This window comes from Eurosta solidaginis, chromosome 5 (genome assembly GCF_040869045.1).
Source record: "Eurosta solidaginis isolate ZX-2024a chromosome 5, ASM4086904v1, whole genome shotgun sequence".
In the NCBI taxonomy this organism is placed as follows: domain Eukaryota; kingdom Metazoa; phylum Arthropoda; class Insecta; order Diptera; family Tephritidae; genus Eurosta; species Eurosta solidaginis.
This window is the reverse complement of record NC_090323.1, coordinates 137,598,845-137,623,358: the sequence shown is the minus strand read 5'-3', so window position 1 is coordinate 137,623,358 and position 24,514 is coordinate 137,598,845. Positions and strand designations below refer to the sequence as shown.

Here is a 24,514-nt window from a genome sequence, read left to right as displayed (position 1 = left end):
AACCTTTCCGGCATCATTTCTGGATAATTTTCGGGATCCGTCCGGGATGCCGACGAGGTCATTTCGGGACTATTTCGGGATCATTTGGGATACCTACCGGCATCATTTCTGGATGGTTTTTGGGATTCGTCCGGGATCCCGTCGTGGTCCTTTCGGGACTTTTTTCGACTAATACGGGATCATTTGCGGACCCTTTCGGCATCATTTCTGGATAGTTGTCGGGATCCCGTCACGGTCATTTCGGGACTATTAGGGGATCATTTGAGGACCTTTCCGGCATCATTTCTGTATTGTTTTCGGAATCCTTTCGGGATCCCGTCAGGGTCATTTTGGGACTTTTTTGGGGCTAATACGGGATCATTTGGGGATCCTCTAGAGGTCGTTTCGTGACTTTTTCTGTTTTATTTCGGGATCATTTGGGGACCCTTCCGGCATAATTTCTTGATGGTTTGCCGGATCCATCAGGGTCATTTCGGGACCATTTTGGGATCATTTGGGGACCCTTCCGAGATCATTTCTGGATCCGTCCGGGATGCCGTAGGAGCCATTTCGGGATTTTTTGTTACTTTTCCGGGATAGTTTTTGGACCCTTCCGGGATCATTTCTGGATCTGTGCGGGATCCCATCTGGGTCATTTCCGGACTATTTCGGGATCATTTTGGGATCCTTCCGGAATCATTTCTGTATGGTTTTCGCGATCCGTCGTTGATTCCCTCGGAGCCATTTCGGAACCTTTTCTGGAGTATGTCGGGGTCATTTTGGGATTTTTCGGGATCATTTGGGGCTCTTCCGGCATCATTTCTGGATGGTTTTCGGGATCCGTGCGGGATCTCGTCGGGGTCATTTGGGGACTTTTTCGGGATCATTTGGGGGCTCTTCCGGCATCATTTCTGGATGGTTTTCGGGATCCGTGCGGGATCTCGTCGGGGTCATATGGGGACTTTTTCGGGATCATTTGGGGGCTCTTCCGGCATCATTTCTGGATGGTTTTCGGGATCCGTCCGGGATATCGTCGGGGTCATTTCGGGACTTTTTCGGGATCATTTGGGGGTTCTTCCGGCATCATTTCTGGATGGTTTTCGGGATCCGTCCGGGATATCGTCGGGGTCATTTGGGGACTTTTTCGGGATCATTTGGGGGTTCTTCCGGCATCATTTCTGGATGGTTTACGGGATCCGTCCGGGATCCTGTCGGGGTCATTTTGGGACTTTTGCGGGATCATTTGGGGTCTCTCCCGGCATCATTTCTGGATGGTTTTCGGGATCCGTCCGGGATCCTGTCGGGGTCATTTTGGGACTTTTGCGGGATCATTTGGGGTCTCTTCCGGCATCATTTCTGGATGGTTTACGGGATCCGTCCGGGACCCTGTCGGGGTCATTTTGGGACTTTAGCGGGATCATTTGGGGTCTCCTCCGGCATCATTTCTGGATTGTTTTCGGGATCCGTCCGGGATCCTGTCGGGGTCATTTTGGGACCTTTGCGGGATCATTTGGGGTCTCTTCCGGCATCATTTCTAGATGGTTTTCGGGATCCATCCGGGATCCCGTCGGAGTCATTTCGGAACTTTTTCTCGACTAATACAGGATCATTTGGGGACCCTTTCGGCATCATTTCTGGATAGTTTTAGGGATCCGTTCGGGATCCCGACGGGGTCATATCGGGACCATTTGGGGTACCTACCGGCATCATTTCTGGATGGTTTACGGGATCCGTCCGGGACCTTGTCGGGGTCATTTTGGGACTTTAGCGGGATCATTTGGGGTCTCCTCCGGCATCATTTCTGGATGGTTTCCGGATCCGTCCGGATTCCGTCGGCGTAATTTCGGGACTATTAGGGGGTTATTTGGGGACCTTTCCGGCATCATTTCTGGATAGTTTTAGGGATCCGTGCGGGATCCGTCCGGGATCCCGTCGGGATAATTTCGGGATCATTTGGGTACTTACCTTCATCATTTCTGGATGATTTTCGGGATCCGTACTGGATCCCGTCGGGGTCATTTCAGGACTTTTTCGGGATCGGCCCGTGATCCCGGCGGGGTCATTTCGGGACTATTTCGGGATCATTTGGGGTACCTAGATGGATAGTTTTCGGGATTCGTCCGGGATCCCGTCTGGATCATTTCAGGACTTTTTCGGGATCATTTGGGGTATCTTCCGGCCACTTTTCTAGATGGTTTTCGGTATCCGTCCGGGATACCGTCAGGGTAATTTCGGGACTATTTGGGGATAACTTGGGAACCTTTCCGGCATCATTTCTGGATAGTTTCCGGGATCCTTCGGGGATCCCGTCAGCGTCATTTCGGAACCCGCGACTAATGCGGGATCATTTGGGGACCCTTTCGCCATCATTTCCGGATGGTTTTCGTGATCCGTCCGGGATACCGTCAGGGTAATTTCGGGACTATTTGGGGATAACTTGGGAACCTTTCCGGCATCATTTCTGGATAGTTTCCGGGATCCGTCGGGAATCCCGTCAGGATCATTTCGGAACTATAAGGGGATCATTTCATTTTTCATCTTTCTTTAAGAGGATCATTTCACCTTCCAGCATCATTTCTGTATACTTTTGGGGATCCGTCTGGGATCCCGACGGGGTCATTTCTGGCCTATTTCGGGATCATTTTGGGGTACCAACCGGCATCATTTCTGGATGGTCCGGGATCCGTCTGGGATCCCATCGGGGGAATTTCGGGAATTTTTCGGGATCATTTGGGGTCCCTTCCGGCATCATTTCTGGATCGTTTTCGGGATCCGTCCGAGATCCCGTCGGGTTTATTTTTTTACTTTTTCGGGAAAATGTCAGGGAGTTTCGAGACTGTTCTTGGATCATTTGGGGATCCTTCAGGGATAATTTCTGGATGGTTTTCGGGATCCCGTCGGGGTAATTTCGGGACTTTTTCACGACTATTTCGGGGTCAGTTGCCCTTAAAGATCATTTCTGGGTGGTTTTCGGGATCCGTCCGGGATCCCGTCAGGGTTATTTCGCGCCTTTTCGGGACTATTTCGGGATCATTTTGGGACCCTTCCGGGATAATTTCTCTACGATTTTCGGGATCTGTTCGGGATCCCTTCGTAGTTTTTTCGCGACTTTATCTGGGATAAATTGCGGACCCTTTAGAGATCAATTCTGGATGGTTTTCGGTATCGGTCTGGGATCCCCTCAAGGTCATTTCGGGACTTTTTCGGGACTATTTCGGAATCATTTTGGGACCCCTCCGGCATAATTTCTGGGTGATTTTCGGGATCTGTCCGGGATCCCGACGGAGTTTTTTCGGGACTTTTTCCGGACTATTTCTGGATTATTTGGGGACGTTTCAGAGCTCAGTTCTGGATGATTTTCGGGATCTGTCCGGGATCCCGTCAGAGTTATTTCGGGGTAATTTTGGGACCCTTCCAGGATAATTTATTCATGATTTTCGGGATGGGTCTGAGTTTTTCGTGACTTTCAGGACTATTTCGGGATCATTTGCGGAACCTTCAGAGATCAATTCTGGATGGTTTGTGGACTTTTCCGGGATCATTTGGGGATCCCTCCAGAGTCATTGCTGAATGGTTTTCGGGATCCCGTCAGGGTCATTTCGGGCTTTTTCGTGACTACTATTTCGGAATCATTTTGGGACTCCTCCGGGATAATTTCTGGGCAATTTTCGGGATTTGTCCGGGATCCCGTCAGAGTTTTTTCGGGACTTTTTCGGACTATATCGGGATTATTTGCGGACCGTTCAGGAATCAAATCTGGATGGTTTTCGGGATCCGTCCGGGATCCCGTCAGGGTCATTTCGGGACTTTTCGTGACTACTTCGGGATTATTTTGGGACCCTTCCGGCATCATTTCTGAATAGTTTTCGAGATTTGTCCAGGATCCCGTCGGCATCATTTCGTGACTATTTGGTGTCATTTAGGGACACTTCCGGGATCATTTTAGGTCTCTTCGAAACCGGTAAATCAGCACACATGGCCGTGGATTTATGGCAAATTATTCGTAATTAAAATTCGGTATGTTTTATCTTTAATATATCACAACTTTTTCGTTCTATTTTTAAATGAATCCTGTAACGAACTATTACAACTATAATTAAAATTTTTGTAATATTTTAACCAACTAAATACCCGAAAAAGCAACACTGCTTTCATTTAAAAACTTCTTTTTGGTTTTAGCTAATTGTAGTTTCACTCCTTTGTTCTATGAGTAGTAATTCTTTCACCCCTGTCATATCAATTAATTTAACTTAGAAACAAAATGTATTTTTTTTAATTCGAAAAAAGTGTATTGTACTATTCATGTAAGCGTGCCCATCAGCTCAGTTAGTTCTTTTTTTTTACTGTATTAAAAAATAAAATACATTGACAGAAAAAATTTTTAAACAGACAACTTGATAAGCAGGCTAACGTGAATAGCACATATATTTTATTTTCTCCTTGCGGACGGGGCCGCGGGTAAAGGCTAGTATATTATAAATGGGAAAGTTTGGATGTTAAGATGTTTGGATGTTTGTCCAGACGTTTGTCTTTGTGACTCAATAACGCAATAACGGCTGGACCGATTTGGATGAAATTTTGCACACATATAGCCAATAGTCTAGAAGGATCTACTAGCTATATATTTTTCAAAAGGGGCGTGGTCCCCGCCCCCTAGGGACAGTTATAATTTAATTATTATATTTTTTCGTCTTTGCGACTGAATCACGCCAGAATGGCTACACGGATTTTGATGAAATTTGGGACACAGACAGTAGTCTACTAGCGAAATTTTTTTCGAACATGGAAAGAGGGGTGGGGGTCCCACGACCCCTTCGAGAAATTATTTTTCATAATTTTTACACATCATAACTTTACGTATACTGGCCTTGACCAATATCACAGACTCAAGGGGTCAAATAAGTCGAGGGCTTACAAAGTAAGCAGTGACATCCTCCGCCCGCCCCCCTTTATCTCCCCCTCTTGTGTAAAATCCATAAATTGTTATAACTCAATCTAAATTTTCTCCTAAATCAATAGTTTTTGGTATCTGGTACATACAGAACGAGATCTAGACAATTTTGGAGGAACGATCAGTGGTCCTCTCCTCTACTCCCGCCATCCGCCCTCCATCAATTGTTTTTATTAGCACGCTTTTATTAGCTTTACCTGTATGTTTCTATCTAACTTTTTATTCGCTCCAATGCGCCTGCTGCCTTATTAACATGGTTTTATAATTAGCTTCACCTTATTTGTAATCCCGTAAGGGTCATATCGAGACCCTTCCGGGATCATTTCTGGATGGTTTTCGGGATCGGTCCGGGATTACGCCGGGGTAATTTCGGGACTTTTTCGGAACTATTTCGGGATCACTTTGGGACCCTTCCGGGATCATTTCTGTATAGTTTACGGGATCCGTCCGGGATCCCGTCGGGGTTATTTTGGAACATTTTCGGGACTATTCCGGAATCATTTCGGGACTATTTCGCGATCATTTGGGGACCCTTCCGGCATCATTTCTGGATGGTTTTCGGGATCCGTGGGGGATCTCGTCGGGGTCATATGGGGACTTTTTCGGGATCATTTGGGGGCTCTTCCGGCATCATTTCTGGATGGTTTTCGGGATCCGTCCGGGATATCGTCGGGGTCATTTGGGGACTTTTTCGGGATCATTTGGGGGCTCTTCCGGCATCATTTCTGGATGGTTTTCGGGATCCGTCCGGGATCTCGTCGGGGTCATTTGGGGACTTTTTCGGGATCATTTTGGGGCTCATCCGGCATCATTTCTGGATGGTTTTCGGGATCCGTCCGGGATCCCGTCGGGGTCATTTCGGGACTTTTTCGCGACTAATACGGGATCATTTGGGAACCCTTTCGGCATCATTTCTGGATGGTTTTCGGGATCCGTCCGGGATCCCGTCGGGGTCATTTCGGGACTTTTTCGCGACTAATACGGGATCATTTGGGAACCCTTTCGGCATCATTTCTGGATGGTTTTCGGGATCCGTCCGGGATCCCATTAGGGTAATTTCGGGACTATTAGGGGATCATTTGGGAACCTTTCCGGCATCATTTCTGGATAATTTTCGGGATCCGTCCGGGATGCCGACGAGGTCATTTCGGGACTATTTCGGGATCATTTGGGATACCTACCGGCATCATTTCTGGATGGTTTTTGGGATTCGTCCGGGATCCCGTCGTGGTCCTTTCGGGACTTTTTTTCGACTAATACGGGATCATTTGCGGACCCTTTCGGCATCATTTCTGGATAGTTGTCGGGATCCCGTCACGGTCATTTCGGGACTATTAGGGGATCATTTGAGGACCTTTCCGGCATCATTTCTGTATTGTTTTCGGAATCCTTTCGGGATCCCGTCAGGGTCATTTTGGGACTTTTTCGGGGCTAATACGGGATCATTTGGTGATCCTCTAGGGGTCGTTTCGTGACTTTTTCTGTTTTATTTCGGGATCATTTGGGGACCCTTCCGGCATAATTTCTTGATGGTTTGCCGGATCCATCAGGGTCATTTCGGGACCATTTTGGGATCATTTGGGGACCCTTCCGAGATCATTTCTGGATCCGTCCGGGATGCCGTAGGAGCCATTTCGGGATTTTTTGTTACTTTTCCGGGATAGTTTTTGGACCCTTCCGGGATCATTTCTGGAACTGTGCGGGATCCCATCTGGGTCATTTCCGGACTATTTCGGGATCATTTTGGGATCCTTCCGGAATCATTTCTGTATGGTTTTCGCGATCCGTCGTTGATTCCCTCGGAGCCATTTCGGAACCTTTTCTGGAGTATGTCGGGGTCATTTGGGGACTTTTTCGGGGTCATTTGGGGCTCTTCCGGCATCATTTCTGGATGGTTTTCGGGATCCGTGCGGGATCTCGTCGGGGTCATTTGGGGACTTTTTCGGGATCATTTGGGGGCTCTTCCGGCATCATTTCTGGATGGTTTTCGGGATCCGTCCGGGATATCGTCGGGGTCATTTGGGGACTTTTTCGGGATCATATGGGGGCTCTTCCGGCATTATTTCTGGATGGTTTTCGGGATCCGTCCGGGATCCCATCAGGGTAATTTCGGGACTATTAGGGGATCATTTGTGGACCTTTCCGGCATCATTTCTGGATAATTTTCGGTATCCGTCCGGGATGCCGACGAGGTCATTTCGGGATTATTTCGGGATCATTTGGGATACCTACCGGCATCATTTCTGGATGGTTTTTGGGATTCGTCCGGGATCCCGTCGGGGTCATTTCGGGACTTTTTCTCGACTAATACGGGATCATTTGCGGACCCTTTCGGCATAATTTCTGGATAGTTGTCGGGATCCGTTCGGGATACCGTCACGGTCATTTCGGAACTATTAGGGGATCATTTGAGGACCTTTCCGGCATCATTTCTGGATAGTTTTTGGAATCCTTTCGGGATCCCGTCAGGGTCATTTCGGGGCTTTTTCGGGATCATTTAAGGATGGCTTTCAGGATTCGTCCGGGAACCCGTCAGGGTAATTTCTGGACTTTTCCGAGACTATTTCGGGATCATTTTGGGACCTTCCCAAGATCATTTCTGGATGGATTTCGGGATTTGTCCGGGATGCCCTCAGGGTCATTTTGGGACTATTAGGTGAGCATTTGAGGACCGTTCCGGCATCACTTCTGGATGGTTTTCGGTATCCGTTCAGATTCCCGTCGGAATAATTGCGGGACTTTTTCGGGATCATTGGGGTCCCTTCCGACATCATTTCTGGATGGTTTTTGGGATTCGTCCGGCATCCCGTCGGGGTCATTTCGGGACTTTTTCTCGACTAATACGGGATCATTGGCGGGCCCTTTCGGTATCATTTCTGGATAGTTGTCGGGATCCGTTCGGGATCCCGTCAGGGTCTTTTCGGAACTATTGGGAGATCATTTGAGGACCTTTCCGGCATCATTTCTGGTTAGTTTTCGGGATCCTTTCCGGGTCCCATCAGGGTCATTTCGGGACTTTATCGGTATCATTTAAGATTGGTTTTCAGGATTCGTCCGGGATCCGTCAGGGTAATTTCTTGACTTTTTCCAGACTATTTCGGGATAATTTTGGGACCCTCCCAAGATCATTTCTGGATAGATTTCGGGATCTGTCCGGGATGCCGTCAGGGTCATTTTGGGACTATTAGGTGATCATTTGAGGACCTTTTCGGCATCACTTCTGGAGGGTTTTCGGTATCCGCTCAGGATCCCGTCGGAATTATTGCGGGACTTTTTCGGGATCATTTGGTGTCCCTTCCGGCATCATTTCTGGATGGTTTCTGGGATTCGTCCGGCATCCCGTCGGGTTCATTTCGGGACTTTTTCTCGACTAATACGGGATCATTTGGGAACCCTTTCGGCATCATTTCTGGATGGTTTTCGGATCCGTCCGGGATCCCCTCGGGGTCATTTCGCGACTTTTTCGGGGTCATTTGGGGTCCCTTCCGGCATCATTTCTGGATGGGTTTCGGGATCCGTTCGGGATCATTTCAGGACTATTAGGGGATCATTTGAAGACCTTTCCGGCATCATTTCTGCATAGCTTCCGGGATTCGTCGGGGATCATTTCGGGACTATTAGGAGATCATTTGAAGACCTTTCCGGCATCATTTCTGCATAGTTTCCGGGATCCGTCGGGGATCTCGACGGGGTCATTTCGGAATCATTTCTGCATAGTTTCCGGGGTTCGTCCGGGATCCCGCCGGGGTCATTTCGGGACTTTTTCGGTACTATTTCGGGATAATTTTTGGGACTCTTCCGGGATCATTTCTGTATAGTTTTCGGGATCCGTCCGGGATCCCGTCGGGGTTATTTTGGGATATTTTTGGGACTATTCCGGGATCATTTCGGGACTTTTTCGCGAACATTTAGGGACCTTTCAGGCAACATTTCTGGATAGGTTTCGGGATCCGTTCGGCATCCAGTCGGGGTATTTTCGGGATCATTTGCGTAACTTTGAGAGATAAATTCTTGATGGTTTCCGGGATTATTACGGGACTTTTTCGGGGTCATTTTAGGTCCCTTCCGCTATTATTTCTGGATGGTTTTCGGGATCCGTCCGGGATCCCGTCGGGGTCAATTCGCGACTTTTTCGAGATCATTTGGGGTCCCTTCCGGCATCATTTCTGGATGGTTTTCGGGATCCGTTCGCGATCATTTCGGGACTATTAGGGGATCATTTGAAGAATTTTCCGGCATCATTTCTGCATAGTTTCCGGGATCCGTCGGGGATCTCGACGGGGTCATTTCGGGTCTATTTCGGGATCATTTCTGCATAGTTTCCAGGGTTCGTCCGAGATACCGTCGGGGTCATTTCGGGATTTTTTCTCGACTAATACGGGATCATTTGGGGTCCCTTCCAGCATCATTTCTGGATGGATTTCGGCTTCCGTCGTGGATCCCGTCTTGGTAATTTCGGGACTTTTTCTCTAATAATACGGGATTATTTGGGGACCCTTTCGGCATCGTTACTGGATGGTTTTCGGGATCCGTCCGGAATCCGCGCGGGATCATTTCGGGACTCTTAGGGGATCATTTGAGGACCTCTCCGGCATCATTTCTGCATAGTTTCCTGGATCCGTCGGGGCTCTCGACGGGGTAATTTCGGGTACCTACCGGCATCATTTCTGGATGGTTTTTGGTATCCGTCCGGGATCCCACCGGGTCATTTCGGGACTCTTTCGGGATCATTTAGGGTACCTTCCGGCATCATCTCTAGATAGTTTTCTGGATCCCGTCGGGGTCACTTCGGGACTTTTTATCGACTGATACGGGCTCAAATGGGGACCCTTTCGGCATCATTTCTGCATAGTCTGCGGGATCCGTCCGGGATCCCGTCAGGGTCATTTCGGGACTATTAGGGGATCATTTGAGGACCTTTACGGCATCATTTCTGGATAGTTTTCGGGATCCGTCCGGCATAATTTCTGGATGGTTTTCGGGATCCGTCAGGAATTCCGTCGGGGCCACTCCTATACTTTTTCGGGACTAATACGGGATGATTTGGCGAGCCTTTCGGTATCATTTCTGGATGGTTTTCGGGATCTGTACGGGAACCCATAAGGGTAATTTCGAGACTTTTTCGGGACTATTTCTGAATCATTTTGGGACCCCACCTGGTTAATTTCTGGATGATTTTCGGGATCTGTCCTGGAATTTTAGTTTCATCTTGGGACCCTTCCGGGATCATTTTAGGTCTCTTCGCAAACGGTAGTTCAGCAGACATGCCTTTTTAAATTATGAGCATTTATGGCCGTGGATATGCTGCTAATTATTCGTAATTAAAATTGGGTATGTTTTATCTTCAATCTAACACAGCTTTTTCATTCTATAATCGTGTAAGGAACTGTTATAACTATAATTACACTTTTTGCAATATTTTAACCAACTAAATACCCGAAAAAGCAACACTATTTTCGTCTAAAAAATTCTCGTTTTAGCTAATTGTAGTTTCACTCCTTTGTCCTATGAGTAGTAATTCTTTCACCCCTTTCATATCAGTTAATTTAATTTAAAAACAAAATGTATTTTTTTTTTATTCGAAAAAACTGTATTGTACTATTCATGAAAGCGTGCCTTTCAGCTTATCTTCTCATTTAGTTCTTTTTTTTACTCAATTACAAAAATAAAATACATTAGACAAAAATAATTTTTAAACAGATAACTTGATAAGCAGGCTAACGTAAATAGCCCATATATTTTATTTTCTCCTTGCGGACGGGGCCGCGGGTAAAGGCTAGTAAAAATAATAATCCGTCTAAGCACAATGACAACCTCCCCATCTCCCTTGGCGATAAAGGGCTGTCGGATGGGAAAAAATGCGCGAGCGCTTTTTGCCGACAATTTGTAATGCACTCTACGGTTGACAAAGTTAGACCGTGGGCCAACAGACGCGCACACAAGCATAAATACAGCGCGTCCCCAATTACCATCACCGCCAAAGAGGTTGAGGATGCTATCGTTCATGCTAAAACATATAAAGCAGGGGGCCCAGACAGCATAGCCATGCCGATACTTAAAAAACTAGACAAAGAGGGATTTAATTATCTAGCGCATGTCTTCTTGTTGTCCGTTAAGCAAACAAATTTGAATGCATACATATGCAAATAAACGGAAGGCAAGTTAAAATATAAATAAAATAAAAACAAAAAAAACAAAAATGAGTGTATGCGCGAAATGCAATAGCACTATAAGAGAGAGCGGTATACGATGTGAGAGAGTGTGCGATAAAGTGTATCACAGTCACAGTTTTTCTTGAACTTAAAAGAGCTTTTGAAACTATTGATAGAGATATGATGTTCAGGAAATTATATAACATCGGCGTCCGAAATACAGCTTTAAAGTGGTTCAGAAGCTACCTTACAGGAAGAAAACAGAGAACTTTAATTAGGAACGTGACATCTCCTGAAATAGAAGTTGAAATAGGTTTACCACAGGGATCAGTACTAGCCGCGATTCTGTTCATAATATACATAAATGATATTAAAACTTGTTTGAGTCACTGTAAAATAAGACTATTCGCAGACGATGCATTGTTGACGATAAGCTGTCCATCCGTAACTGAGACCATATCAAAAATACAAGCGGATATAGACTCTGTATACAAATGGCTATGTCAAAACAAGCTCAAAATTAATATTGAGAAAACAAAATGGATGGTTATGAGTAAAATGCACTCAGGAGTTGGCAATGTAACCCTTAAAATAGCAAATATCCCATTAGAAAGAATACACCAAATAAAATACTTAGGAGGTATAATATATGAAAGATTAAAGTTTGATGAGCATCTTAAATATATAGAGGGGAAAGTCTCAAAGAAGATAGGTTTTATGATACGGCGTGCAAGCACATAAGCCGATACTATAAAATAATGGTTTATGAGTCTATCGTTGAACCTCATTTTATATATTGCATACGATTCTATTTACAATAGCTGATTCAAGGATAAATACGTTGCAGAAAAAACAAAATACGGTGATGCGATTTATTTTAAAGAAGCGTTTTGATACTCCCATACAAGAGCTACTAAACAGCTTGAACTGGCTTAGTGTAAAACAGCTTGTGTTAAATTATACTTTGAAATTCATACACAACATGAAATTAGGAAACCTACCAAATTATCTAAATGATCGTGTAAAATACAACAACGATGTCCATAACTATAACACAAGAAACAAAAATAATTCCCACTTGCCAATTGTAAAATCCGAATTTGATAAAAAAAAGTATATATTTTGAGGGATTAAGAGAATACAATGAGCTTCCTAGGGACTTAAAAGATTGTAAAAATATGAAAGAGTTCAAGAGGCTATTATACGAATATTGTAAAGGAGTACCTATTAGGTAAAAAAAGAAATACATTTTATAACTCAGAATTAATTATGCAAAATCCAAAGACTGATAATGTATAAATGTGATCTCATAGATTTAATCCAAGTATAAAGACTGTAATAAATAAAATAACTAACTAACTAACCTTCATCACCAGAAGAAGGCACTGTCGTTTCCTGCGCCGATGAATGCACAATAATGGCCACAGGCCCAGGCCCACAGATCGATGAGCTTTGTAACAAAATAAACAGCTGTTTCCCTGATCTCTCCAGTTTCTTCGCCTTGCGAAACTTGACATTGTCACCGACCAAATCAACATGGATGCCCCAAATGTCCAACATATTGTACATCCACGTCGATCGCACCAACGCTACCGACTGTCACGACAAAAGTGGGTTGTGCAGCGCAATATATAGCTTCTCCAACCCAATTGTCAACCTCACCTTCGAGCGGCGAATCCCGTTTCACTAACAGACGAGGCTCTGGCGACCCCAAGCTCCTCATGGAACTTGGGGGTGGGGAGGGAGGGATGGCCTGAAGGTTTAATGTGGCCATATAAATCGTTCCCGAGATGGTCGGGCCAGCACCTTAATGGTGCTGTGTTACCGGAGCGTATCGGATCTGTATCCGACAAAGGACCATCACATCGATAACACTCCCCAAAGCCTTCGGGGAGTAACTAATCGCTACAACAACAACAACAACAACACCAACAACAACAACAACAACAACAACAACAACAAAAGTGGGTGTGACGTTTGATCAGGATCCACATTTCGGTGACCACGCAGCCGAAATTGTTCCTGAAATCCAGAGCCGCAATAAAATCCTCAAATCGCTTGCCGGCAGCAATTGGGGTAAAGACAAAGAAACGCTCATTACTATTTACAAAGCAATTGGTCTACCGATTGCTTGCTACGCGTCCCCGATATGGTCGCCAAGCTAAGGTTACGCACTGGAAGAAAATATAGGCCTGCAAAATACTGCCCTCAGAACCGCTGCGGGCTGTATTCTTATGTCCCTAGAACACCACCTAAATAATGAGGCCTGAGTACTCCCAATTGTGGAGAGAAATGAAATGCTGAACAGTTTCTGTTGAATACCCAGAAACTTTGGCATTCCAACAGACATCTAATTCATGAGGCTACACCTCCCAGTGGTTGAAGGGTTCATCTCTGCGAGCATTATGAGGAAATACGGCATCTGAGAACAGCCGTATGAAGCTAAAAACACAAGCAGATCCTCAGTCATTGTTTACTATAGATTTACAATGTCCTCAGTGAAATCCCCAACAGGCGTCGGACCTCTATGCCAGGAATCGCCCGGCGAACAGAGTTCTTAAAGAAAAATACCCAGAACTCGCAGAAGAGGAACGCACTCTCCCTAGAAAAAAGGGCATCACTAGCTCAACTTCGATCTGGGTACTGTAACGGATTTAACCCCTACCTATCCAGAATCATCCCCGACATACAAAATGTATATCCTGCTTGCAACGTGTGCCCACATGATACAAACCATCTATTCAATTGTAATATGGAACCAACGCCTCCAACACCCCTCACTATGGTCCATCCCTGTTGAAACTGCAAGTTTCTTTGGACAACCGTTAGAGGATATTGATGCCAATTTGTAATCGATCGCGCCTATTGAATGGGGCGAAGCACTGCTACAACTATCAGTGGAAATCAATCAGTTGGCCTACTGAAATGAGTCGAATAATTATAAAACTAAGAGTTTTTCGATTTATTTAATATGCATTTATATTTAAATTTTTTCCGCTTTCTTTACATTTTTAGCAGCCACTGTCTTCTGAGAAGCGAGCACGGCAGACGCACGACGGAGGGCAGCCTAAAACAAATATAATAAAAGTAGGTTAATAAAATGCAGTTATACGATTCATTTAAAAATCGTTTGCATACTATCAGTGAGATTTCTCATCAGAGAACAATTCTGAGATCTTGGTTGGTAATTAAAAGGAATCATCACAATGTAATTTGGTCTACACCATACGAATGCAAATGTTTAATAGAAAAACAAGGAACAGCTATCATAATTGGTTTAGTGATTGCAAAATTTTCATGGCGTGTTACATTCCAAACCAATTAAATGGAAGCCACTCTATATATTTCTCAACACTTTCTTAGGAAAGGTATGGGATGAGTCCAATGATAATCCAAATAATTTTTCAATGGAAATTATTTACCTGTGTAAGATCCTTGCGGTATTTAGCTTCAGTCAAAAGGTTCTTTAACTTTTTTAATGATCTCCTTGGTCCAGCCTTGAAAGAGTAATGGACTGTGTTCTTAGCGGGACGTTGGGCATACTTGCCTTTCTTCAGAACTACCGTGAAACCTTTTTTATCTGCTGCAGGCACGACACCAACGGCCTTTTTATGCACCAATCCACTGTAACGGAAAGAGCTCACGTTGGCTAAATTGTTGGCTTCCTGTAAAATAGAAAGTGTGCTTGAAAAATTGCCAAACGTTAGTTACATCTCTACACATATATATTCAGTTAAGAAGTTCCTATCATATCGGTATCAAATATCATTGTGGATTAAGTAATTACATCATTTAATTTCGGGCTTAAGTGCAGAATACATACATTTGTCAAATTAAAAAAATTTATATGAGTATCGGTAGTGGTGTTTATGGTGAGTTCAACCGTATAATTTTTTTTTTTTTTTTTTTGGTGCAAATAATAACTATAGTGGTAATTCCATGTCAAAAGGTAAATTTTACATTTTTTTTCAAACAAAATATCTTTGAAACTATTGAGTCAATCTTGAGAATTGTAATGTCTTTAGATAGGTAATAAAACAAGGTTTTGTTTGATGTATAAAACATCTATATTTAGAAGAAATGTCTATAATAAAATTATGTTTTTATGGGAAAATGATTGCTAACCTATCATAAATCGAATAAGTCGAAAAAATGTGTTATTGACAAAATACTTTAATACTATCCTTTTGAAGATAATTTCATTACCTTTAATTTGGTATATATATCTTTATATTAGAAGGTATAACTTGATTATTTAGGGGCGAAAAACAAAGAAGGTGTCATATGAGTTCAATTATTTTTATCGATGTAGGTATATATATGATGTTATTTATGTATGTATGGGTTTATGTATTGTTGTTGTTGTTGTTGTTGTAGCAATGCTCGCCCCACCTAATAGCCGCGACCGATCACAAATTGTCATCAATATCCTCTAACGGGAGTCCAAGGAAACTTGCTGTTTCAACAGGGGTGGACCATAAGGAAAGGGGTGTTAGAGGCGTTGGTTCCACATTACAATTAAAGAGATGCTTGATGTCATGTGGGGACACATTGCAAGCGGGGCATACATTTTGTATGTCGGGGTTGATTCTGGATAGGTAAGAGTTTAACCTGTTACAGTATTCAGAACGAAGTGGAGCAAGAGTGACACGCGTTTCCCTGGGGAGTATGCGTTCCTCTTCCGCGAGTTCTGGATATTTTCCTTCAAGTACTGGATTCACCGGGCAATTCCCGACATAAAGGTCCGACGCCTGTCTATGGAGTTCACCAAGGACCTGCTTGTGTTTTTTCGCTTCATACGGCTGGGTTCTCAGGTGCCGTATTTCCTCAAAATGCTTACGGAGATGACTCCTTAGGCCCCTAGGCGGTGCTGGTTCGTCAATCAGATGTCTGTTGGGATGCCCAGGTTTCTGGGTATTCAACAGAAACTGTTTGGTCAGCATCTCATTTCTCTCCCTGATGGGGAGTATTCTCGCCTCATTATGCAGATGGTGTTCTGGGGACATAAGAAGACAGCCCGTGGCGATTCTGAGAGCAGTATTTTGGCAGGCCTGTAGTTTCTTCCAGTGGGTATTTTTTAGGCTTGGCGACCATATGGGTGACGCGTAGCACGTAATCGGCTGGCTAATTGCTTTGTATGTGGTCATGAGCGTTTCTTTATCTTTTCCCCAGGTACTGCCAGCAAGGGATTTGAGGATTTTATTACGGCTCTGAATTCTCGGAACAATTGCAGTTGCGTGCGCTCCAAAATGTAGATCCTGATCAAACGTCACACCCTAGATTTTGGGGTGTAGGACAGTCGGTAGCGTAGTGCCATCGACGTGGATGTTCAATATGGTCGACATTTGGGGCGTCCATGTTGTAAATAAGGTCGCGGAAGATTTAGTCGGTGACAATGCCAGGTTTCGCGAGGCGAAAAAACTGGAGAGATCAGGGAGATAGCCGTTTATTTTATTGCATGTTGTTGTTGTTGTTGTAGCGATAAGGTTGCTCCCCGAAGGCTTTGGGGAGTGTTATCGATGTGATGGTCCTTTGCCGGATACAAATCCGGTACGCTCCGGTACCATAGCACCATTAAGGTGCTAGCCCGACCATCTCGGGAACGATTTATGTGGCCACATTAAACCTTCAGGCCATTCCCTCCCTCCCTACCCCCAAGTTCCATGAGGAGCTTGGGGTCGCCAGAGCCTCGTCTGTTAGTGAAACAGGATTCGCCGCGGATAGGTGAGGTTGACAATTGGGTTTGGAGAAGCTATATATTGCGCTGGCAACCTGAAAGGTTGCGCTACACAGCCCCTTGAATCTGGTATTTTAGTCGCCTCTTACGACAGGCATACCTACCGCGGGTATATTCTGATCCCCTAACCCGCTGGGGTATTTTTTATTGCATAGCTCATCGATCTCTGGGCCTGGGCCTGTGGCCATTATTGTGCAGTCATCGGCGTAGCAAACGATTGTGACTCCTTCCGGTGGTGAAGGTAGCTTGGATATGTAGAAATTAAACAAAAGTGGGGATAGGACACCACCCTGTGGCACCCCTTGTTTAATTCTCCTTGGTTTTGATATTTCGTTTCTGAATTGCACCGATGCCTGCCGACCACCCAGATAATTTGCGGTCCACCTTTTAAGACATGGGGGAAGGGTAGACCCTTCCAGGTCTTGCAGTAACGAGCCATGGTTGACCGTATCAAAGGCTTTTGATAGGTCTAGCGCTACGAGTACTGTTCTATGGTGGGGGTATTGATTCAAACCGCAATTTATCTGGGTGCCAATGATATTTAGCGCGGAGGTAGTGCTATGGAGTTTTCTGAAGCCATGCTGATGAGGGGCTAGCTGCAAATGTGCTTGGAAATAAGGGAGCAAAATGGCTTCAAGCGTCTTTGCCACTGGCGATAGGAGAGATATCGGACGATATGACTCACCTATGTTAGCTGGTTTCCCAGGCTTTAGTAGCGGGACCACCTTGGCCATTTTCCATTTCTCGGGTATGACAAAGGTGGAAAGAGACAGGTTGAAGACATGCGCTAAATATTTGAAACCCTCTTTCCCTAGGTTTTTAAGCATCGGCATGGCTATGCCGTCTGGGCCAACTGCTTTGGATGGTTTAGCGCGACCAATGGCGTCCTCAACCTCTCTAGCGGTGATGGTGATTGGTGACGCGCTGAATTTGTGTTTATGTGCGTGTCTATTGGCTCTCCGTCTATCTTTGTCAACCGTAGGATGCATTATATATTGTCGGCAGAAAGCGCTCGCGCATTTTTTCGCATCCGACATTACCTTATCGCCAAAGGCGATGGAAACTTTGTTGTTGTTGTTGTTGTTGTTGCAGCAATGCTCGCCCCACCTAATAGACGCGACCGATCACAAATTGTCATCAATATGGAAACTTTGTCTTTGTGCTTAGTCGGATTCGATAGGGACTTTACGGTGGACCAAAGTTTACCTACACCGGTAGAGAGGTTACAACCTCATAGGTGCTCTTCCCATTTCGCCCGCTTGTGTTCGTCCACAAGCAATCTGATGCGTTGTTTTATATCCCTTATTTGGGGGTCGCCTGGATCAAGCTGTCTTATAAGGTCGCGTTCCCTCGCTAAGCTCGCGGCCTCCGCCGGGAAGTGGGCCGGATTTCGGGAATTCTCCCGGCGGGAATGAAATGTGCCGAGGCGGATTCAATGACCTTACGGAAGGCACGCTCCCCTTGGCGGGCATCAGTCGGGATAGGGAAGGCAGCAAAGCTGCTGTCTGTTGCAGATTTATATTCTTCCCACTTTCCTTTTTTGAAGTTTATGAAAGTGCGTTTTTCGGTGACGATGAAGTCGGCGGTACGCTCGAACGAAATAAGTATGGGCAGGTGGTCGGATGCCAATGTTACCATCGGCTGCCAGTTGACGCAGTTTACGAGTTCTGCGCTCACGATTGAGATATCTGGCGAGCTATGACAGCTTCCTACCATACGTGTGGGGGCGTCTCCGTTTATTGTGCCGAACGTCGTTTCTTCTATTTGATCCGCCAACATCTCAACCCTACTGTCCGCCCGCAAGTTTGAATGCCATATGTCGTGATGGGCATTGAAATCGCCTAAGATAATGCGATTGCTGCCAGTGAGTAAGGCCTCGATATTAGGGCGGTATCCACTGGGGCAACAGGTGACAGGAGGGGTGTTGATGATTTCTAGATTTGCATCGCCTAACCGAACAGATAGGCCTTGACGTTCTAAGACATTGTCCCTGCGGTCGATGCCAGGATCAAATATATAATATTGCACAGAGTGGTGTATAATAAACGCGAGGCCGCCTCCATTTCCGCTCTCGCGGTCTTTCCTGTGGACATTATACCCAGAGCAGGTCTGCAATGCAGATCTTGCTGTGAGTTTAGTCTCTTGAATCGCAGCAATGCGGATGTTGTGCCGCTTCGACTATCTCCGTAATCTTCCCAGTTAGTCCATTACAGTTTAACTGCAGAATTCTGAAGTGCATGAGGGGTGACGCCGCCACTCTAGGTGTAAGTGACGGGTGACTACGCCTAGGTTGTGGAAGGCCTGGACGCAATTTCTGTTGTGGCCTTGGGACTGGGCGCCCTTGGGCAAGCATTGGGGTACCCGGATGATTTGGGTTTGCGACCTGGCAACATGGCGCGATGAAACCCGTCGAGGGGTTGCCGTCGCGGAGACCAGAACATCTAGGAAAGTGGCACCACCCAAGGCAGGAGCTGCATGAGCGGATGTCGCAAACCTATATATTCTGTGCTGGCAGACGGTGCAAACGGAGGTAGGGACTAAGAGCCTGTTTCCCTGACCTGCACGATTGCTGCCAGAAAAGAGGGGGGGAGAAGAAGACGGGGCAGGGGCTGATGCTCAGCATTGCTACCAGCTCTACTACGAAGGTAGTAGTTATGAGTGGTATCAGCTGTTTGAGTTGGTGGCGCCGTGGGGCGCGAGCAGCAGCGGGTACTTGTTGTGGCTTGCTGAGCAGAGAGGCTGCTGGAAGGTAGTGGGGCGCTTAGGCGTAGACTACGGGACGCCCTTGGGCGTGAGCAGCAAGGAGCCACAAAAGATTTATAATGCCCCTATTACGGTATACAACTCAACTTAGTTGGGTTGTAATTAAAACAACTCAACCTTCAGACAACTCAACTCCTGTTTGGTATTACGAATTACAACTTATTTCAGTTGAACTTGAATTGGTGCTGCCAACCTAAGAAAGTGTTGATTTGACAGATAAATGAACTGCTGATCAATTTGTGGCAAAAATTTAAGCATTTGCAAAAGTAATTTTGTTATTACGAGATATTATATGATATGAAATCTATTTTATAATGACGAAAATGTTGGTGATTAACATGTCGCGAATGCAGAAAACATTCGCGTGATCATTCCAATCCCTTGGAACTACCAAGCACCAAGTAAGAAAATGTTTAAGTGACAAATGATGAGCTTCAAATGAAGTTATTTTGCAGATTTGAAAGGAAGCATTTTACTCATTACAAAACAAAATTAAGGACCAATTCCACAAACGCTTTCGAGGGAAGGCTGAACCCCGATTATAAAATTATGCGTCACATTCAGATTCCTTGCTGATGGCTGCTATCAAAAATTCTGTGGAAATGATTTTGGTGTTAGAATGGTTTTAGATATTATTGAGAAGCATATTTCAGCGAAGTGGATTAAAACCCAAACAGCAAAAATTGTATTTTACTCTAAAACAGGATGCCCAGGAGTAGTGATTACTAACAATGGAACTCACGTTCGCATAATTTCACCTATTTTGGCTGCATCCCAACTGCGGCCAGCCTCGTCCAACTTCGGAATATATTCAATGTAATCCTTCGTTTAAACGTTGTTTTTTCTATAAATGTGCACAAAATTGTTGATTATTGTTTGATTAAAAAATGTTTAACTACCGGCTTTAAATTTTTTTTTTTTTTTTTGTAACGTGTTATGAGCCCGTGCACCATTTAACTCTCATCAAAGGTGGATCAAAAGGCGCGTTTCGATCTCCGTTTTGGTAAGTCGAGTTGAGGGGTTGACTACTAATACTGCTAATATGTTTCTTTTCCGCCTTCGGATTATTCTTCTCGAGGTCAATACGCGTCTTTGGACACCTCTCTCGTAATTTTTGATAGCGTATTAGCAGTCGACCCCTCAACTAGACTTTTGCCTCCGTTTTTAGGATTCGAAAGCGGAAATTAAAAATTTTATTTCTGTCGCAAAATATTTACAAAAACCCACAAAATGGCCCGAGGGTCCGAAATATGAGGCCCGATCCACGGTTTTTTTACACAGAAGATCTTCTTGTGTTGGCGGCCTTTGGCCGCGATTTGTAAAAATAACCCTGGGTAGGTCCAACGCCTTTCTGCATTAGTGTGTACAAAAAATCTGGCACAATATATCCACATGAAAATTTGAACCGAAATGATACGATAGAAATTAAATTTTTAATTTTTGTTTTCGGATTCTTAAATCGGAGGTCGAAACGTGTCTTTTGATACCAACTTTGAAAATTTTTGTTAAAAATTAGGTGGTGAACCGTCTTCTAAAACGTTGCATTTTTTCAAAACAACTGCAAAATTGTATGAGACAACTGCTAGTAATCAGTTGTAAGATTTTGACGCGTTTGACAACTACACTAACACAACGTTGTAAACGGTAATGCCACAAAAAGTTGTTAGACGAGACAACTCAACTAACATTTTTTTTGACAGGTTGAGTTGTAACCTGTAATACCAAATTGCGAAATTTCAACCCAACCAGAGTTGAGTTGTAAACGGTAATAGGGGCATTAAAGTTACGTGGACGTCGGGTTTTGGGATCAAGCCCAGAACAACCTGTCCGATGCAACCATCCCTTGCACGAGACACACTGAACAGAGTATGACCGTCCTAAAAAGATTCTTTTCTGGCAAATGCAGCAAAACCATTTCTCAGGACCGGGGTCAGGGGTCGGACCCGGATTGGGTTCGATATCTTCCCGGAGTAAGAGAATATGTAGCAGTCCTGCTGCACGGAGCTGCTGGGAGGATGACAATTTGTGGGAGGGACGAAACAAATTAAATGGGGTCACACTGAGATGACAGTCCTTGGTGGGGAAAAATCCCGAGTCGCTCCGGTACATAGAACCGACTGCCTTGGGAAGCGCATTGTATTAATTAATTGCAAAAATACATAATGTATAAAATTGCTATTTCTTTATTGCTAAAATATACGTCAAAGGTAAACTATTTAAAATTTTGCATTCGTGAACGAGCTGATATTACCTTATAACTCGTATGTTTATTGTTATGTTAGCCGATCAAACACCGGCTGCTCCAGTAGTAATTCTGCGTAGAACACCTTTCTGCATAGGCCGCCTTCGGCCGCGCTTATAAAAAAATAACCCTGGGCTACGCCATGCGAAGTCTGGGTGTGGTATAACCGTGACTACCGCCACAAAGGCCGCCCATGCAGAAAGGTGTTATACGCAGAATTACTGTGCATGGCGCAGTCGATGTTGGATCGACTAACATAACAATAAACATAAGAGTTATAGGTAAATATCAGCCCATTCACGAATGCAAAAAAGCTTTTTCAAATTTTTGGTAAATAAAGACTAGAAAAGTTAAAGATATATATACATCAGATGAAAGGCATTTTTCCATTTTTCGATTTTTTATTTTTTGAGATCCATCCACTAGTTTCGGAGATATTTTGATTTGAAAAATTCATAATTCCGCATTTTGACATGGAATTACCTCCAAACCTTTCATTTACACCAAAAAATAAATATACCGTGTGAAACGGCATAAAAATCTCTTATAAAGTCCGATTTTTTTTTTTTTTTGTCAAATGTATGTATTCTGCACTTGGTCTCAATTTCGGAAGCTCATGAACTTATACTATATATATAAACGGAACTTACTGTGCTGAAAGGTTTCTTCACATCGCGCTTCTTCAAAAGGAAAGAATTGTTGTTCCGGATAATCAACCAGTTAAGATGCGGCGATGTGGTGGCCATTTTGAATCTACAAAATCATGCATGCAAAAATAAAGAAATATATTGGATCAATGATATTTGGACTGTTTTTCTATATATATATTATTTTTATTTTATCAGTCTTGGGTGATGAATATAGTCTTCAAGAACTCTTCTGCTAAATCAATCATCACAAAAATTTATTTAAACAGTTGTCACGAGTAACCATACCAAATGTTAAAATCACACTTGAAATTATAACAGAGGGCACAATTACCAATTACTGTTCGTATTACATTTATCGCACCTTTAAAAGTATTTTCATCTCATTTTCTGTCCTAGTTTTGTATATCTTCCACGTGCCAACTGCTTTTGTCGGTGAATTTTCAGAAATGCTCACCTTTATTTCTTGATAGTGATGACGAAAAGAAACAGGAAATTCCATATTTGAAGTGAAGTTGGCTGTAGTAGCATCAGCACAATAATCAAATTAGGAGGTATTCAGAAAGTACAGGGTGTGAAGTAGTTTACAACCATTCGCCGTCTTCCAGTGAGTTTTACAGCTCCGGCTGACACTCAATTCTCACGGGAATGCTCTGGATCATTGAGAGACTTGAGAAGCAGATGTCGTTAAATTTTCGCACACGTGAAATGTGATAGGCAGAAGTCGCCGCTGTTTTTCATTTGATTCATACGGCGAAAGGCTAAGCAGGGACATCTATTTTTGAAAAAGTAGGTTTATTAAAGGCAGTGTTGCCAAACTAAAAAAAAGTAGTTCAAGGTTCGAATCGAGCTCAAGGCCAGAACAATAATTTTTTTCTAATGATAATTATTGTTATTTTTTAATTTTTCTAAATTTGAAAAATTGTATTTTGTTTTTGGAATAGTAAGTAGAAAATGTTCAGACAACCTGCCATAGCTGCGCAGATAGATCCATTTCGAAGGGTGCTAAGCCTTCATCATCAGTACGCTTTAGGCATGCTGCGCTAACCATTTAGCTATACAGCGGTGGTTTGTTTGACTGGCAAATTTGCTACTTCTAATCCTTTTTACCAACTATATTTATTCAGTGTTGCGCCATCTGGAGCAAATCACTGATAATGCTGGATTTTTGTTTATTGTCAATTACTTTGTTTGACATTCCCAAGTGCTCATGGTTTATAAACAATTGTTTTTGTTTTTATCGGCCTATTGATAAATCATTCAAGGTTCGAATCGAGCTCAAGCCCAGAAAAATAATTTTTTTCTAATGATAATTATTGTTTATTTCCGACCAGTTCTTATTGAATCTGAAGGTATATTATTAGGCTTTTCCGGTCTAAGTTTTTGTTTTTAAGTGCGAAATAAAATTAAATGATTCCACTTTTCTAACCCAACGTTTCGCTAATAACTTTTTAGCATCATCAGGGGTATGTGTTTATTTGTTAAATCTGTTACAAACAACAAAATACAAAAATGTTAAATTACATACAATTCTATTGAGTTTGATAAATCCGTATGAAAAATCAACTAAAAACAGATAATAATACATGAAAAACCAACTTACAATATTGCACCTTGCCGAGGGGTTTTCCTCTTTTGAAATTATTTAAAACTATTGTCTTTGAACATACAACACTTTTGAAAAACATAAAAATATTGAACATTTATGGACAGTAAATCAATACCAACTTAACGCTATGGTAATCTCGTCAATACTAAAAACTATTTTCCTAAACACGTAATGTAAGCAGATGCTATATTGTCTGTATCTTCTTTCTTGTTAATCGTCTTTTCTCTTCTTTCCATGATTCTCAGGCTTTCTAAAGTGTATCTTGTTGTTTCTTTCCGTTCCCTGTCAATAATCTTCGCATTAGTAAAGTCAGCTGAGTGTCCACTTGATATTATGTGTTGTGATAACGCTGTACTGTTCTTTTGTTTTCTTATATCCGCTTCATGTTCGCCCAGTCTAACACCTAAGGGACGCTTTGTTGTGCCAATATATAT

General features: G+C 43.6%; 1 protein-coding gene and 1 non-coding gene across 3 annotated transcripts; both read right to left on the bottom strand.

Annotated features, from left to right (window-relative positions):
* Positions 1-14,020: 14,020 nt before the first annotated feature.
* On the bottom strand, positions 14,021-22,985 carry RpL28 (ribosomal protein L28). 2 transcript variants are annotated; one of them, XM_067756779.1, is made up of 4 exons: positions 22,836-22,985; positions 22,475-22,577; positions 14,505-14,747; positions 14,021-14,149 (listed from the first exon to the last, which is right to left on the bottom strand). In XM_067756779.1, the coding sequence occupies exons 2-4, from the start codon at positions 22,568-22,570 to the stop codon at positions 14,066-14,068; spliced, it is 423 nt and encodes a 140-aa protein (XP_067612880.1). In that variant the 5' UTR covers positions 22,571-22,577; positions 22,836-22,985; the 3' UTR covers positions 14,021-14,065. The 2 variants fall into 2 exon arrangements, with proteins under 2 accessions (XP_067612880.1, XP_067612881.1); XM_067756780.1 differs by lacking the exon at positions 14,021-14,149 and adding an exon at positions 14,416-14,436 and having other exon boundaries at positions 22,836-22,984.
* Positions 22,659-22,732, bottom strand: LOC137234106 (small nucleolar RNA CD11). Its single transcript, XR_010947697.1, has one exon. It is a non-coding gene; the product is annotated as a small nucleolar RNA CD11 (small nucleolar RNA).
* Positions 22,986-24,514: the final 1,529 nt, after the last annotated feature.

What these genes read in the sequence shown, in the direction of transcription:
- RpL28 (XM_067756779.1), bottom strand. Translation starts at nt 22,570, where the DNA reads ATGGCCACCACATCGCCGCATCTTAACTGGTTGATTATCCGGAACAAC. An exon ending in TGAAGAAACCTTTCAGCACA is followed by an intron (nt 14,748 to 22,474) that starts GTAAGTTCCGTT and finishes TCTATTTTACAG; the next exon opens with GAAGCCAACAATTTAGCCAA. An exon ending in ACCGCAAGGATCTTACACAG is followed by an intron (nt 14,150 to 14,504) that starts GTAAATAATTTC and finishes TATTTGTTTTAG; the next exon opens with GCTGCCCTCCGTCGTGCGTC.